Here is a 13561-nt window from a genome sequence, read left to right on the forward strand (position 1 = left end):
GTATTATGTAAGTATAGACTATATATTTGTTTATATTATAGGTGTGTATTATGAAATATATATTATGAACGCCGCCCTCCCGCCTTCTAATCAACCGTTGCCCTCCAACGGCCGCTTGCTGAAGTGACTGAACTCGCCCTATTTTTTCTTTCCCCGCCCCTCTCCACCCTTCTAGCCAATCCTAGCATGTGACGATCTTGACTGACACTTGAAGCCCCACCCCAGCTCCGCAATTGAGAAAGGCAAGAGGAGTTGAGGAGAGGGGCGTGGCTTTGCAGGGAAAGGAACCTTTTCCTGTTTCCGATCCGGGTTCGGGCGTGAGGTTCCAGGAGAGAGCGTGAGCGCCCCGCGGTCGGGTCCTGAGAGGTCGCGCGCGGCAGCAGGCGGGCTCCCCATTGGCTGTCGGGCGCGCGGCTGTGGGGAGCGCGCGGGGCCGCGGCGTTCCACCCGGGCGGGCGGGCGGGCGCGCGGGGCGGCTGTTGTAAACGCCGCCGGCTGGAGCGGAGCTGCAGCGCTGCCGCCCAGGGAGCATGTCTGCAGGCCGGTCCAAGAAAGTGAAGATGGCCACGAAGTCCTGCCCGGAGTGCGACCAGCAGGTGAGCCTGGCAGAGCTGCTAGACCCCCCACCCGGCCCCTTCTACCAGTGCATGGCAAGCGGTTCCCCCCTGGCTTTGTCCGCCCCCGGGGAGAAGCTGTGCTTAGCATCCAAGCAGCCAGGTGCCTTGTAGGGTCACCTTGGGAACGAGCGAGGATGCAACAGTTTCCCCGTTGCACGGACAATGTTTCCTTGTACAGGGATGGGCGGCCTGTGCCAAAAAATGGGGGTGTCTTCTAGAACTGGGGGAAAGGCAATCGAAATTATTGTAGGCGAGGCGTTTGGAAGCTTGCGGGGCGGGGAATGGAGGTTTTAAGGATTTACGTATGGGGAGAGGAAGTGGATAGGGAAATTTTCCCCTTCCCGTAATTGTAGAACCCTGACTGTCGAAATGGAATTAGTGGCCAGCCATTCCAATGAATGAATGAGCCATATACACACATTTATATGCATGTGTATGAATAAAATATGTATGTATATTTATTTCATATTGGACAGATTGGAAATAATGAGATTTCATTTACTCCTGAAAATCTCTCTTGCCACTGGCTCTAAGAACAAAGATCAAACAGTGAATCATTTGGTAGCGCAAAGTAATATAATTGCCTTGATAAAAGGTTGAAGCTGATGTACTTAATCCTGCTCGAAATACTGATGACAATTTGTTATCGAAAAGTATGGTCCAGGATTCCTCACCTCTCCGGCCAGGAGAAGAAATTGCCACCATGCCACCAATATTTTATATATAGATACGTGTGTATAGCTTACATATAATACAGTTATTAAAATGTATCATATGTCAACTTAATATGTTAACTATGTAAATACGTAGTATACGTAAACATAAAACAGGCAAAAGCAAGAACACTGGCATGCAGTGTATAGTTGGTTTGTGGAACTCATGGTCACAAGATCTACAGATGCTTAGATGGCTTTAAGAGGGGGGTCAGATAGATTTGTGGCACAGAGCTTTGAGCTGCAGCTGTCACATGCAATAATTTTCGATTGCCTTTCCCCAGCTCTGCAAGACACCCCCTCACTTTTTCTTGGACAGGGCGCTCATCCCGATGCTGGGTATCTATGAATGCAAGTTATTGGGGGTGGGGGAGAACAGGAGGTGGCTGTTTCATTTGTACCATGCTAGTGGGCTTATATTGAATCAGACTCTTAGTCAGTCAATTCGATTGAACCAGGAACATTCTGCGTGTCAAGCAGATGCTCTCCCATTGAGTCACAGCCACCCAAGTGGGGGTTCTAAAAATGTGGGCTTTGCTGAGGGTTTGTGTCCTATAAATGTTATGGAGTCTGTTTGTGCTGCGATTGAATACCAGGAGGGGGTTGTATGGGTGACTGGAACTCTTTAAACGTAGGGCCCTGGTGTTGTAATGTGCGCTCGTGTCAAATTCTGCAGGGCTTGTGAGTATTCAGAAATAAAAGCATCGAGCATGGCTTCTTGTGGTGTAGTCTAGGTGATAAATGGACAATTGGCATACAACGTCCTTGTTTTCTCTCACAAATGGGAAAGTGGATATCTAGCTTGTACTGAGGAGGAAGAAGAGGAGTGACTCATGAATTCCCTCTTCCAGAATTAAATTGGCTTGTTACACTTCAATTTGGATTTTACTTACAAAAAAATCCCCCCGCCTCTGCTACCACGTTTCCTGTTGATGATCCTGTTTTTACTTGCCCATGTTTTGATGTCATAGCAGCGAGTTTTGGCTTTGCCAATGTTCCTACCATTAAGAAATGCAGGAGAGGTTTTTTTTGAGGCTTTACAACTGTGTGTGACCCACAATTGGCCATTGTTTGCTTGTACTTGAACTGACAAAACTCCAAATAATGTGAGACCAGGCCACAGTGGCCGAGCATACATGTATTTTCTGCTCTGTTAAATAAGTGAGAAGATTGGCTTTTGTCCTGCCAAAGAGACCTGTAAATTGGTAGCATGTGTGCACTTTGTCTGTTTTCATGTGCAGTTTGGTATTTATACATACATTGTATTGTCATATGTACAATATGTAGTATACATAATACATGTAGTATACATAATCTGTTCTGGATAATAGATTCAAATGTAAATTTGAGAATGTATATTTTATGGGCAAATTTTTGGTGTGAGGGAATAAATATTTTGTGGGTTTGACTCATCCAAGGGAGAACCAAAACCACAACGGGGATTTTAAAGCTGAAACAGCAGTCGTGAGGAATCTGGAAACTACCCCTATTCTCAAGCCAGTGTTGTTTTGTTTAGTCAAAGGAAAAGATACTTACAAGCCACACTGTTGAAGTGCTTGTGTGGTTTTCTCAAGGTCCTGTAAGGCCAGGTTTCATAGGCCTCAACCCAACCAGAATCCACTCCCGAGTAATCTTTCAGGACTCCTGTTAAAATTACAAAAAATACCCCTTGTTTTCTGCCTGTGGACTGAGAGTTGTGTCTTATCTTGATCTGTAACCTGCTAACACCAGGCCAAGTCATTTCCTCTTTCTCTTTAGAAGCGGTCTGGAAAGAAGTGGCCTCTGTTCTTAAGCAAGAACAGCCTGGTGCAAAATGCAGCAACATTCCACAGCGTGCCTTGCCGTTTACATCTCAGCCTTGCTTCTCTAGCTGTGACACCAGTGGGCTGAATTTGGTTAACTTCCTTCTCTTGAGAGGGTTTGTGGCATGTTCAATATCGAAGCCGTTGCCCAAACAGTAGCCCCCTGTTCTCCATAAAGAGGAGGAAGACATCTTGTCAGGTGATTCCCCCTGACCAATCAGGGAGGCAGAATTGATTTTTTTTTCTTCGAGCTTCCTGTTCCAGTGGCAGTCACTCTTCAGTTTCAGTTTTGTTTCTGGCCCAACAGGGAGAAGTTTGTCAAAGTAGCTGGTGCACTCTTTACTAAAAGCTATTTCAATGCTTTGCCAGAGACCCCTTCCGCACATGCAGAATAATGCACTTTCAATCCACTTTCACAATTGTTTGCAAATGGATTTTGCTTTTCCACATTGTAAAATCCAGCTGCAAAGTGCACTGAATGCAAATTAAAAGTGCATTATTTTGCATGTGTGGAAGGGGCCTTAATTCTTCTGGCCTTCTTTTGAACTCTCTTTTCCTTTCTTCCTCCATTCTGCTTAGCTGGGCTTTCTCCCTTCTTTCCTCTGCCCCTTTCCCTATCACTGGTTGATAGTGGCAGTTCGAAAAGTGCTCTGTGGCTGCTCAAACTGCACTCAAAGAAGGGAGTGGCTACAAGAGCAGTTGTCTCTCTGGCTCATTCCGCACATGCAAAATAATGCACTTTCAAACTGCTTTCAGTGCTCTTTGAAGCTGTGCGGAATAGCAAAATCCACTTGCAAACAGTTGTGAAAGTGGTTTGAAAATGCATTATTTTGCATGTGCGGAAGGGGCCTCTGAGAATGAGGACTGTATAGCTGTGGCCATGGCAGAACAGATTTCAGCAGAGGCGGGCAGCATCCATGGTCGAGCTGCCCTAGCCTCGTTGGAGACGGAAACAGCCGCTTGTGCCAAAAAGCCTCCCTTAGAACAGGCTTCAGAGGGCAGAGTGAGGGGCGTCTCAAGCAGCGGCGGCCATTTTGGGCACAAAAACGATAGAGCTGAAGCCATCTCACCCAGAAAAGGTCAGATGGGCTGGAGAAATGTCGAGGAGCACCAGGCCGGCCGGGTCCCTACCTCCAGCCACTTGGATTGCACCAACCCATTTCCCCTGCCCCCTGGGTGGCACTGGACTCCTTTTCTCATCACCATCTTTGACCCAAGGTAGAATCTGCATCACCTCCCTGTAAAGGCTGGATGGCTTGTAGTACACTCAGTTGTTGATTTGGGCCTCTTGAGAGCCAGTGTGGTGTAGTGGTTAAGATCAGGTGGATCACAATCTGGAGAACCAGGCTTGATTCCCCACTCCTCCACCTGAGTGGCAGAGACCAGATGTGTTTCCGCATTCCTACATTCCTGCTGGGTGACCTTGGGCTAGTCCAGGGGTAGGGAACCTGCGGCTCTCCAGATGTTCAGGAACTACAATTCCCATCAGCCTCTGTCAGCATGGCCAATTGGCCAATTGGCCATGCTGGTAGCTAAAAGGCTGATAAGGTGAGCCATTCTAGTTCCTGGTATCTGGAAAGCTGCAGGATTCCTGGGCTGATCTGATCCTTTCAGAACTCTCTCTGCCCCACCTGCCTCACAAGGTGTGTCTGTTGTGGGGAGAGGAAGGGAAAGGAGCTTGTCAGCCACCTTGAGTCTCCTTACAGGAGAGAAAGGTGGGGTATCAATCCAAACTCTTCTTCTTCTTCTGCAGCTATATTGACCATCCTGATCAAGACATGTGATTGGGACAATTGTGATTGGAAGTACCGGAAAGCTAGACGAATGGCTGTCTCTCATCAAGCTTGGACATTTCAGGATGGAGACCCTGAAGGCCAGAGTCACTTCAACATCAGTATTCTTAACTTGCATAGTCTTGATGGAAGCATATCTTCACACCCCAATCCCCCCCCAAGCCATCCAAGATTTCTTTGCTTCTGCATGGAAGAGATGCATTACTGGTACAGGGCGCTACCCTTTGGCTTGGCTATGGCGCCAGTGGTGTTCTCCAAGGTGCTCATTCAGCTCATCATCAAACTCTGGGAGGAGGGTATCAGAAGGTGTCCGTACCTAGACGACATTCTAATAATGTCGGAGTCGAGGTCGGGCATGAGGTCGATTGTCTCCAGAACGTTGGATTCTTGGTAAATCTAACCAAGATCTCCCTGGTTCCAGCCCAATGCCCAGAACACTTGGAGAGTTCTCACGGATATTGCCCTGAATGGGTGAGTGGGATGGGAGTTGGAAGGACAGATTCATATGAGTCAATATAAAAATGGACTCAAGTTGACCCTATTATAATCAGAGGAAGATTAAAAACAAATACTGCAGCTGGGGATGTTAGAAAGCCATTGATGTGTCCAGGAATTGTACTGCACACGAATGTGAGGTCGCTACGTCCATGTTGTCATGTTCAGATTTTGCTTCTCACAATAACCGTGGAGGCTTAAGGGTGTGCGCACACGGTCGCTGCAATTCATTTTATCCCTGCAGCAATCATGCATTTTTCTGCTCTTATGAGACGTTGAGCAATGGAAGCTGAGTGAGGCAGTTTTGCTTGCTTGATGAAAACGAGACAGTATGGGAACGGATTTCCCCCTCCCCTGTACCCTGCTGGGCTGTGGAACGGAACGTCATGGGCTGGTTCTGGAAAAATGTATTTAAATTCTAAGCATATGTTGTGCTGTGGTGTGAAGTGGGGTTTGGCATTGTGCGGTTCCTGCCCTTCTGAAAACACAGTGTGGTGGGTTGTAGCCACCCCCTTGGTTCATTTGAGCACGGGAGATTTCCCTTTGGATGTGGGGGAGGCTCTGCTGTTAGCCGAGTGGAGTGGCAGCATGCAATGTGAAGTGCTTCATCTTTGTGCTAACGCAGTTTTTTTGCACAGCCAACGTTTTTGAAGTTCTACTGAGCAGGCTTTATGTTGAGATATGTTTTGATTGAAATGGAGGTTTTCAGTTTCCTTTTTATGATCATAGAGTCATAGAATCATAGAGTTGGAAGAGACCACAAGAGCCATCAAGTCCAACCCCCCTTTGACATGCAGGAAACACACAATCAAAGCACTCCTGACGTATGTTCATCCGGCCTCTGTTTAAAAACCTCCAAAGAATCATACTCGACCACTGTCAGAGGCAGTGAATTCCACTGTCCCTGACAGTCATAGAGCTGAAATTCTGATATATATATATTAAAATGGAGTGTATTTTTTTAGTTTTGTGGCCTGTTGCTTTTCATACCACCCATTATGAATACAGACATGTCCAATTGGGCTTTAAAAAGGGGGAGGAAACATTCAATCCAGACAGCCCAAGTATTTATCCGTTATTCTGTTGTAAAATACGCCACTGAACTGTCGGTATGCTACTTGTCAACTTTCAAAAGGCCTTCTCTTCCATGTTGGTAGATTAATTTTTCTCAAGCAGTTCACGCTGGGTTTCTCAGTGGGGTGGAAAACTTATTTATGGTGGCTTTTGTAAAAAAATAATAATTCACGGCTTGCTAAAGTATTGGAGGTATGACAGTCTTTGACTTATAGACTTCCTTTTGAAATTCTGGAAGTGTGTAGCTGGGCAAAAGAAAACCAGCTGGAATCCTGTGAACTTGAATCCCTCTAGTCTCTCTCTCTCACCATTGTACTGCGCTGCCTCTCATGTAGGGGGCCTCCACCCTTTTATTTATTTAGAAGATTGATGTCCCAGGTTTCAGCCCCTTCAGATCATCGGAGTGACTAACAACTTAAAAGGAAGCAGTATAAAAAACACTTCCTGAAATAAAAAACAGAACTAAAATGCATCTGTATAAAACTAGTGAGATGTCTGTTAAAAAGGGAAGGGATGATTAAGGGACCGTTGGACAAAACCCAAGGGAATCTTCTCAAGTTGTCAGAAGCCTGTGACAAATATCCTTGAGGAGACAGTTCTGCAGTTCTATTCTGCTAGTTGCTGGTTCTGAGAAACATTTTCCAGTTCCGCATGGGATGGGTTTGTGTGTGTGTGTGTGTGTGTGTGTGTGTGTGTGTGTGTGAAATAAATCCTTTTCTAAAATGCAGCGTTGGCAATCTACGAGCAGTACATTGTTTCTATAATAAGTATTCTCCCCAACATTGCTGCTTAAAGAATGAGCAACACATTTTGCCTATAACTTGCTCTAACCTGTTCTGACTATTCCTGATGTCTGAGAAAAAGGGCGTTCTTTGAACTGCTAGCCTTTGGCAACCAGGCACAAATAATAACTGAGTGCGGAGGCAGAGACAGGCAGGCAGTTGATTCAGTAATGGGGAATCTCGTGGTTCCAGTGTGGCTGAATCCATGCACCAGCAACCGCAAGGAAGGTACTTAAGGTGCAGGAATCTTTCTCACCAGATTAGGCTGTTTGCATTTCCTTCCTATCATGATCCTCTGAAGATGCCAGCCACAGATGCAGGCGAAACGTCGGGAGAAAAATACTACTGGAACTCGGCCACACAACCTGGAAACCCACAACATCCTAGTGATTCCGGCCATGAAAGCCTTTGGCAATACGATAACCTTAATATTGGGAATTCTGTTCAGATGCATCTGCCTACCGGGTTGTGATCACAACTTGAATCCCAGAGGATGTAATTGAAGGGGTTGCTAATTCTGTACCGGCTAAATCCTTTTGAAACTAGTCTTCCCGTGCATGCCCTTGAATTTGTGCACGTGCAACTAAACACCCCCCCCCCCCTTCTGAATAGCCGTTCTGTGTTGAGTTGGAAGCTGCTTTAGAAAATGACTATGCAGGCGTGGGTGGGGATGCTGCTTTGAGTGTCCAGAATTTCCTCTGAGCTTATTTAGCTCTGTGAGCTGTCGGAGGGGAAGATGGAATTACTATCAATATTGCAGGCCTTCTGTTTTAGAAATGCATGCGGAAAGGGTTATAGAATAACGCCTTTCTGAAATTTCCTTTTTAAAATAAACAACTGGCTTGTTCTCTGGTTTTGGTGTTAACGTGTGTGTTGAACTGAATTATTTGATGTCTACTTTATTTTAAATATTGTAATGTTTGCCACCTTGGGGACCCTATTTGGGTGGGAAAGTGGCAGGGAAATGCTTTAAATAAAATAAATGCATTGAAATATCAGTGGGGGAAATTGCACTAATGATACGTGCTGGAGTTCTTTCACGATCTCTGTATTGTTGATCCCCTTTCGGACGCCTTGTGAATGGGCTCCGTTGTTAAGGAAGCCCCGGCAGATCTGCAGTGCATATTGATGAGCAATAGTCTGCTTTTTGCAGGCTGGATTCTCATAAACGGGCACCGGCTGGGCACAGGAAATAGCATCTTGCCTACGTGGCCGACAGTTTGACATGATGCAAACAGCAGAAGAAATTGCCCCCTTCTGAATTAATGTACCAACCGGATGGCAGTTCTTCTGCTAATATTAGCTCATCTTCGGGAACAGGGTGTTTTACCCCATTTGGCTGAAACAAATCGATTGAAAATGCGCACATAACAAGCAGGCAAGCCTTTATTGGCATAAAGAGCAATAAAATAAAATACACAATAGTAAAAACTGATAAAAAAACCATAGATAACACAAAACAGGAAGTAAAATGTTGAAAATGTGCACTGTGTTACAGTTAAACAGCCACCAAACCACGTCAGCTCCCAGTGTGGTTTTGCCACATGCACATTCTTTCAGATGTGTAATTGAGACCTAAAGTGAATTCTGTGGGGGTGGGGGGGCAGGGTTTTTTGTTGTCACAATGCCATTTCTCACTCTGGGCATTAACATGGCTTCCTCGTCGTATTCTTGGGTTTTCTCAATAAGATAATGTTTCCATTAAATGACTGCACAAGCAACAGGCAGAATAAACAGCAGGGTAAGGTGGCAGAATTGTTTCCACTCCACACCTAGCCTATTTTTAAAACAATACTGGATCCCCAAGGACAGCTTCTAGTCATTTGCATTTTTTGGATAAGCGTAGCAAGATTGTGTCTTTCCATGCTCTGGTGCTGCTGACTTGCGCCGTACGCGGGGGTGCATTTTGAAAATCACAGAAACAGGCTGAAAAGCCTGAAAAAGGAGGAGTTTGGATTCACGTCCCACTTTTCTCCATCGTAAGGGGTCTTAAAGCGGCTTAAAAACTCCTTCCCTTCCTCTCCCCACACATTGTGAGGTAGGTGGGGTTGAGAGAGTTCTGAGAAAACTGTGACTAGCCCAAGGACTCTAACCTGGTGAACCAGGTTTGCTTCCTCACTCCTCTACATGAAGTCTGCTGGGTGGCTTTGGTATAGTCACAGTTCTCTCGGAAGGTGCCTTAGCAGACCAGGTGCTTGGCAACATCATCAGCAGAAGGCCCTTGCTTTCACCTCCTGCATGTGAGCTCCCAAAGGCACCTGGTGGGCCACTGCGAGTAGCAGGGTGCTGGACTAGATGGACTCTGGTCTGATCCAGCAGGCTCTTTCTTATGTTCTAACTCTCTCAGCCCCACCTGCTCCATAAGGTGTCTGTTGTGGGGAGAGGAAGGGAAGGAGTTTGTAAGCCGCTTTGAGATTCCTTAAAGGTAGAGAAAAGCGGGGTATAAATCCACACTCCTCCTCTTTATCATAAACCATGATAGCCTATATTTTGGTTGACCAGTGGTGCCGTACATTTCTTCTCAGCTGAAAGGCTGTTCACAGCATGGTCTTGCATGCATGCAGAAAGTTATTCATTCGGAATCTGCTCATTTCAATGTATTAGTTTTGGTTTGTTTGTTTGTTTTCCAGAAAAGGTGCTTTATTTTATTTACTTGCGTTGTTGGAACTCAAGGTGGATTCACACAGAGCAAGTCAGTAAAGTCAACAGAATGGGACAGCCAGTAAACGGAGCAACAGGATTTAGACTGAGAAAATCTAACACACATAAGTTATCAACCTAATGTGTTAAATTACGTTAAACATTGGTGGAGGTTGACCGAAATAAACAGGCTTTTCCTGTTTGTGGACTGGATAATGTGTGCAGAGTAGTTTCACTTCTTTAGTTATTATTAAGGTGTTGATTTATTTTATTCGTTTCTTACTCTTCTAGGCCACCCTTCCCCGAGTGGCTTCAGGGCGGCTTACAGTGAACCATTCATAACATATCGGTAAAAGATGTAAAACCCACAAATTTGATTTAAAAATTCCTATACAAACCCTCTCCTTAGAACCATTTAAAACAATTAAAGTTTAGTGAAGATTAAGGTTAATCTGAATGAAGGCGATATGGAAGTTAGCCTAGAGGTTGGGAATCATTACATTTATTGAAGGAGATATGTAGGCTTGAGTTTCTTCAAGCTATTGCTGCAGTGACTGTTAACAATTGTTTTTATTAACGCAATACTTTTTTCCCCCAGTTCTTCTAGTTAGTTCTCCAGAATGTGTTTTCACTTTTCGTTTCTTTTCCAGGTTCCTGTCGCTTGCAAATCCTGTCCGTGTGGTTATATATTTATCAGTCGCAAGCTGTTGCATGCGAAACGGTTGGAAAGGCTCCAGCCCTCGGCAGGTATTTGTTTTGCTTTATGGGGGTTCCTTCTGCTCTAGTAGCGTGAAAATTTCCCAAAAGATGTTCTGTAGCGGTAGCCAGTGTAATTCAGGGAGTTCCTTTGGCATCCTCAATGTGATGGAAGGACATTCTTGAGACGGCAAGCTCCGCGGTCGCATTTTGGAAAGTAAAGGATCAGATGAGTCAGATCTCGACTGTATGTTCTTACTCTTTGGTTTGCGCACATTTTTCATCAGCTGCAGTCTCAGGTGGTGCTTGATCCCAGCCTTGAAGTCACGGTCCAGGAGAAGCGTTTTGATCTCTCAGAGGCACTATGTAAATGCTCGCTGTGATGAATCAGAAATAAATTCTCCATCTCATGCCTGGATTAGCACTGATTTTTTAAAAGGAAAAAAATCTGCAACATAGTTACGTGTTCTAGATTTCATTTAATTGAACTTCATTTATACTGTTCCTTTCACTTCACTGGGGACCTAAAGCAGGTTATGTCATTCTCCTCTCCTCTAGTGCTAATTACTTTTTTCTGTTCTGTTTTTTGTTTCTTTCCCACTCTTCTTTTTGTGTTTGGCAAATTTAGTTTGGCAATTTTAGTTACTCCATTTATAACACCCTTTCTTCCCTTTACATCCTCCTCCTGTCCTTCATTTTACCCTCACGACAACCCTGCAAGGTAGGTTAGGTTGAATGTGTATGAGTAGCCCAAGGTCGCCCAGCAATTTTCCGTGGCAGAATGGAGATTAAAACATGGGTCTTTCAGATCTTAGGCTTACACTCTTAACCACCACACCAGACTGGTGCAATAGGAACTCTGCAGTTTTTTTTGTCAGGGGTCCATTTATATGCTAGAATTGATTTGTAGCACTGAAACATTTAGATCAGTGTTGCAAACTTTTTAAAAACTTCATTTGAACGATAACTTCCCTGTTGTCAAATTTATGCTGGGGGGTGAGGGGGATTCAGCTGAAAGGGAGATATTGAGGTGTGTCAAAAGCAGAGACTGAAACTATTCCAAAGTTTTAGGTCCAGTATTTTAAAATTTGTTTTTGTTTTTTTAATCTGTTGATGCAGATAACAGAGGCGAGGCGAAGAGAAGGCGAACGGAAAGAGTTAGGAGAGAGAGGATAAATTCCGTGATAAACAAAGACTTGGAAAACCGGAGAAGGTCGAGATCCAACAGCTGTTCAGATCATAGTAGAAGAGGAAGGGGACGACCGAAGACCACCACAGCCAAAAAGCATGAAGAAGAAAGAGGTATTTAAAAACACAACAGTGATTTTTTTCATGGTACAATAATAAATTGTAAGTACACTAGCACCTTCGACACCAAGAAAAATTTCGGGGTGTAAGCTTTCAGGAGTCAAAACACCCTTCGTCAGAGCTGTGACTTGCAAAAGTTGATACCCCAGAAATTTTGTTGATCTCTAAGGTGTGCTGAAACTCAATGCCAGGAGGGAACCTCAGGGAAATGCCTTAGCTTCTGTGCCCTGTTAGTTGGCCTACAAGAAGAAGAGGTTGGATTTATATGCCACCTTTCTCTCCTATGAGGAGACTCAAGGTGGTTTACAAGCTCCTTTCCCTTCCTCTCCCCACAACAGACACCTTGTGAGGTAGGTGGGGCTGAGAGAGTTCTGAAAGGACTGTGACTAGCCCAAGATCACCCAGCAGGAATTTAGGAGTGTGGAAACACATCCGGTTCACCAGATAAGCCTCTGCCACTCAGGTGGAGGAGTGGGGAATCAAATCCTGTTCTCCAGATTAGAATCTACCTGCTCTTAACTACTATACCACGTAGGCAACTGGTTGGCTACTGTGTGGAACAGGATGCTGGATTAGATGGACCTCTGGTCTGATCCAGAAAGGCTGTTGTGTTGTTAAGTTCAATTCCTCACTTGGTCACAAAACCTAATGATGTTGGGCAAGTTATTCTCCTGCTGCTTAAACCAGCTGACGGGTTTGTTGCGAATGTGTGACGAGGCACCGAAGACACAGATGCAGAGTAGGATGACTAACTCTCCTCCTCTCTTCTTCTGCAGAGAAACAAGAAAAAGAAGTCGACATGTACGCAAACCTCTCCGATGAAAAGGCTTTTGTGTTTTCAGTGGCCTTGGCAGAAATAAACAGAAAAATCATCAACCAAAGACTGATTCTCTGATGATCTCGTTGGCTTGGATGCATTCGGTGGCATTGAAACCAAGTAGTGGATTTCAAATATTTGGTGACCAGTCAAACATCGGATTTTCTCATCTTCATCAATGGGGAGACAGGTCATACAATTTCCTGGATGAAATTCAGCTATGGATGGTGCTTGGGGACCGTATAGACTGTTCTTGGTCCAGCTATCTGCCAAGAAGCAAACTGTTTTTGCCTAGGGGTGGAAGTTGGAAAGAAGTGAAATTCTTTAAATTCTGCAAAGACAGCTTCTTCAAGAATGCACGCAATTACAAACTGTTGTATTTTGTTCCAGATTCACGGCCCAAAATGCAAAATCTTAATTAACTTAAAAGTTCTTCTACGACAGATTCTCAGTTCTATTGACGCTTACCTGTGTATAGTTCTAACATTCTAATAAATTGGTATTTTATGGACCATGCTGTCTTTGTAATGGATTTCATTTAAAATAATTCTGCATCCTCATTTTCTTACAGCTTGGGTTCAGATGCATTCCTTATACATGAATGCAGTCAGCTTCTAGAAAAGCTGATTTTACTTCGTCAGATTCATGATAGTGTACTGACAATGTTATAATTATTTGGTAAATACACAAAAACTTACCTTGAAACAAAGTTAATCTTCAGGGATTCCTATTTAACTCTGCTACAAGAGACTAACATTATTATCTTCTCTTAACTTTATTTTTTCTTTTTCAAAAGGGGGTTTTCTCCTTGATTTCTCATAATT

General features: G+C 44.4%; 1 protein-coding gene across 1 annotated transcript; it reads left to right on the forward strand.

Annotated features, from left to right (window-relative positions):
* Positions 1-292: 292 nt before the first annotated feature.
* LG14H16orf87 (linkage group 14 C16orf87 homolog) lies at positions 293-13249 on the forward strand. Its single transcript, XM_048516290.1, has 4 exons — positions 293-596; positions 10567-10663; positions 11732-11914; positions 12697-13249. The coding sequence occupies exons 1-4, from the start codon at positions 531-533 to the stop codon at positions 12813-12815; spliced, it is 465 nt and encodes a 154-aa protein (XP_048372247.1). The 5' UTR covers positions 293-530; the 3' UTR covers positions 12816-13249.
* Positions 13250-13561: the final 312 nt, after the last annotated feature.

The sequence above is a fragment of the Sphaerodactylus townsendi genome, linkage group LG14 (assembly GCF_021028975.2).
Source record: "Sphaerodactylus townsendi isolate TG3544 linkage group LG14, MPM_Stown_v2.3, whole genome shotgun sequence".
Classification (NCBI taxonomy): domain Eukaryota; kingdom Metazoa; phylum Chordata; class Lepidosauria; order Squamata; family Sphaerodactylidae; genus Sphaerodactylus; species Sphaerodactylus townsendi.